Below are 4,170 nucleotides of genomic sequence, written 5' to 3'. Positions count from 1 at the left end.
TGGAGAGATAGTGGGAGAGAGAGACAAAGGGAGAGAAATAATTAAAAAATGAATAAAAAATAATATTTAAATGAAATGTTAAAAAAATACAAGTTTTGATGTTAGATGTATTGTAAAGTGATGTGTTAAATGCTATAAATTTAGGTTTTTAGATGCTAAATCCTAAAAATTTTAGAATGCTTGATGAGAATGCTCTAATGATGCTACATAATTTATAATTATATTTTATTATTTCTTTTGAATAGAAATATTTATGAAAAAAATTTTGGATTTTAATTTTTAGATTAAATAAATTAAATAGATTATCAAATAGCAGTTTTCTATTAAAAAAAATTTTATTAATAGATTTAAATTTTATTAATATATGAATTTGAAATAATTAGATGAAAAAGGTCATTTCATATCACAAATATATTTTATTCGAGTAAAATCTCCAATAGTCTACACACACAAAAGGCATAAGGATACAATTTCATCTAACACATAGCAGACACAACAAAGTTTCTTTCTTATTACAATACCATGCATGCCCTTTAGATTCAAAGCTTAGCGGACACACCGATGTGTCTTACAAGTTCAACGGACCCCGATTAAACACAACCAACTTCTTCTTCTTCTTTTTTTTTTCTTTTTTAGGCAAAACAAACTCAAACTTAAAACATCACAAAATGTAACTAACAAGATTAGAAAACCATCCAAAACCATTAAGAAATGCTAGTACTTCCAAGATTGGGCTTAACCATTGCTCTACTCCAAGCCAAACCTTTTCCTCATTTGTCCAACAAACTCATAAACCTTCTTTTGGTCAGGAAGAGTCTTGGCCACAGTCTCTATTTGCAAGCACCTTTTAGCCCATGCAACAATCTTGGGGCACTCTGCCTCCATGTTGAATTCTCCAAAGGTCTCAATTGCATGGAACCAACTGTAGAAGGGGATAAGAGAAAGGTCCACAAACCCAAATGTTTCTCCCCCAAAGTAAGGCTTGTCACCAAGCTCTCCCTCCAGTGTCTTGAAGATTTCAAAGAATTCCTTCTTGCCTGCCTCTTTTTCTTCTCCTTTTGTGGTCCATATCTTCCTTGAAACTTCATAAACCTACATATTCCACACATTTTACTACCACTTGGTCCACTTCCCACATATTACATAACATGCATAAACAATGACATTGACAGTAGTGAATTTCGAATCAAGTCCACTGTACTTGAAACCTAAGCAAAGGTGGAAGGCCCATAGAAGATGCTCTTGATTGCAGGACATTAATCTTACTCAAATATATTAAATCCCTGGAAATTCACTTCTTCTTCTTCTTTTTATTTTTTTTATATAATCACAACACTTTCTATGGTTTGCTAGAACTCACAAACTTTAATCATGTTTGGTCAAATTAAGTACTAGAGTCATCATATCTAATTGAATCTTACAAACATCATCGCCTTGACAAGACTTGCAAAATACTAAACTCTAATAGAATCTAAACATTAAACACATAATAGTTTTTTTTTTCTTTTTTTTTGGAGAAATCTGACGAATCTAACTTAATAATCTAAAAAAAAAAAAATACAAAAACAAAAACAGAACATTCAAAAGGAAACAGAATGAATAGAAATTGCAGAAAACGTACCTTCTTATCAACATAATCAGCCCAGAATCTGGCATGAGCTCTCTGGTAAGGATCAGTGGGCAGCAATGGAGACCTGTCCTTCCAGACCTCATCTATGTACTGAACAATGATGAGGGACTCACATACCGGTTTCCCATTGTGGATGAGAACTGGGATCTTCTTGTGAATGGGGTTCATCTCTAAAAGCAGAGGACTCTTGTTCCTCAAGTCCTCTTCCTTGTACTCATACTCGATACCTTTCTCAGCCAGAGCAATCCTGACCCTCATCCCAAACATGCTTGGCCAGAAATCCAACAGAACCACCTCGTCCGCCATTGTCACAGAACTGTAGGTCTTGAAGCAAATGGTAAAGACAAGTGGGAATCTGGAGAATGCGAAGACACTTTTTATTTTGAGAATCAAATGCAAAGACACTTGGAACTCTTGGAAGAGTACCGGGACTTCTAGTGCGTAGCGATGGGTCCGACTTAATTAATAATCAATAATATATTCAAAGTAAGCGTGATAGGTACGCCTCCTAATGTTGATAGGCTATGGATTCTACGTGAGTCTTCCGGAAAAAAAGGTAATTTCGAAAAAGCATTTCCTATCCAATGATACCGTATTTATAACCAAATTGAATAAATGCGAGATATGTGTATAAAAAATAACTATTCACAGTTAAAAAAAAAAATAGCTACTCACTAACATATGTTTTTTATTTGTTAATAGATTAATTATATTTAAGAAGCTTTTCTTTATTTAGAATTCTTATTTTTTTATTAAAAAATACCCCTACACCCCTATGTTTAAGTATAGACAAAATTAAAGTACAATCCAGTAAAAATACAACTTTAACTCCCACTAAAACATTGTCTAAAAAATAGAGACACTCTCTTATTAATTTTCAAAGTATTTTATCCACTTATAAATTAGATTTTTAAAATAAATATTATAAATAAAAAATAAAGACATCATTTTTTTTCTATAAAATAAGATCACTAAGCCCAATATTTTCACTTTTTTTTTTCTTCTCCTTTTTTCCCCTTTCTCTCTCTCTCTCTCTCTCTCTTTTTCGGTTTCCTTTCTTCTAAATTCTAGTCTATGTGTGTGGTTTAATTGGATAGAAGAGAAACGTCTCAAATTGAGATAAATGGAAAATTATGACACTAAACCCAAAAAAAGTCTTACTGCACACTCGAATCGTACGCGATGAGGCTAGTTTATTACTAAATATCTTCTTTGGAAGAGTTGTGTTGTGTGGTGTTGTCTAGATGTTATAGAGATGATGTATGAGAATATTATTGTGAAGAATAATGTTCATTACATAGACTATAATCCACATTTTTTTTCACATACACTCCAAATTCACATGATTTCATATGGGTGCGCACAAAATTTTGAAATCATGACTCCAAGTCATGAGTTCTGTTATTTTGGGGTGTGTGTACAAAACTGTGTGGATTAGCTTACGTATAACAATTTTTTACTTATGTGAAACTTGTTGAAGAGAGCTCATGTAGTATTGACGCAACATATATCTCATTAAGGTTTTGTTTGTTTGAAAGAACGAAAAAGTGGGGGATAGAAAACAGTGAGAGAATAAAAAAGTGTGAGAATAAAAAATATTTTATTTTCCAGCCTATGTGTTTGGTTAGAGATGGAAAATTGAAGGCTAAAAAACTAAAATTAACCCACCTTTGTTTGTTTGGTTACATAAGCTTTTTTTTTTTTTTAAGATACTGTAAATGAAATCAATACTCATATCTATTAGGAAATTTTCGAATACACAAATCGATACACGTATAATTAATGTATAATTTTTTCTAAAAAAAATGTAATTTATAATGGGCTAATTTTCTTTTTTTTTAATATATAAATATCAATAGACTGTGATGACAAAGAATAAAATACAACCTCAATAAAGAAGAGAAGAATAGTGACTGACATTTCTAAAATAAAAATAAAAAAGAGTCGTGGCTCAAATTAAACCACAACCACATCCAAAAAAACCAAAACACATCTTTATTTATTTATTTTTTAAAATATCAACATACATCTCTCTTTTTTTTATATATAGAATAAATCCATCAATGACATTATGTAATTAGTAGGTAAATCAATTCCATAACAAGAGAAAGATAGTTGAAAGGAACATCCTCTATTCAAACTAATAAAGGGGAAGAAAGTTTTGCTGTCCTAGCTAAGGCATGTGCTACAATATTAACTTGCCAATAAACATGAGAAAAAGAATAATTTTGTAAAATATTTGTTGTATATATATATATATATAAGTATATACAATGATAGGGTGTAATAATAATATATAAGTTTGGAGAGTATATCATTTGTATAAAATAATAAAGTGAAATTCAAGTTCAAGAATTTTTTACCGATCTTAGTGTTGAAGGAATTGGTTCTAAAAGTTGCTATCAGTTTGACTACTAGCTCGATCGATTGAGATTTTTTGATTGTTAGCTCGATACCTAGTTTGATTGATGAAGATTGTGATAAGAGTTTTCTACTGAATTTTTTAGTAATTGTTATGAACTTTTGAAAAGGTTTTGCAT

The 4,170-nt window shown here is 30.9% G+C and overlaps 1 protein-coding gene across 1 annotated transcript; it reads right to left on the bottom strand.

Moving 5' to 3' along the window:
• Positions 1-396: 396 nt before the first annotated feature.
• Positions 397-2,116, bottom strand: LOC142617856 (putative glutathione S-transferase). The gene is made up of 2 exons (XM_075790834.1): positions 1,622-2,116; positions 397-1,092 (listed from the first exon to the last, which is right to left on the bottom strand). The coding sequence occupies exons 1-2, from the start codon at positions 1,934-1,936 to the stop codon at positions 748-750; spliced, it is 660 nt and encodes a 219-aa protein (XP_075646949.1). The 5' UTR covers positions 1,937-2,116; the 3' UTR covers positions 397-747.
• Positions 2,117-4,170: the final 2,054 nt, after the last annotated feature.

The sequence above is a fragment of the Castanea sativa genome, chromosome 11 (genome assembly GCF_040712315.1).
Source record: "Castanea sativa cultivar Marrone di Chiusa Pesio chromosome 11, ASM4071231v1".
Lineage (NCBI taxonomy): Eukaryota > Viridiplantae > Streptophyta > Magnoliopsida > Fagales > Fagaceae > Castanea > Castanea sativa.
Note: the sequence above shows the minus strand (reverse complement) of the source record. Positions and strands in the feature narration are given on the sequence as shown.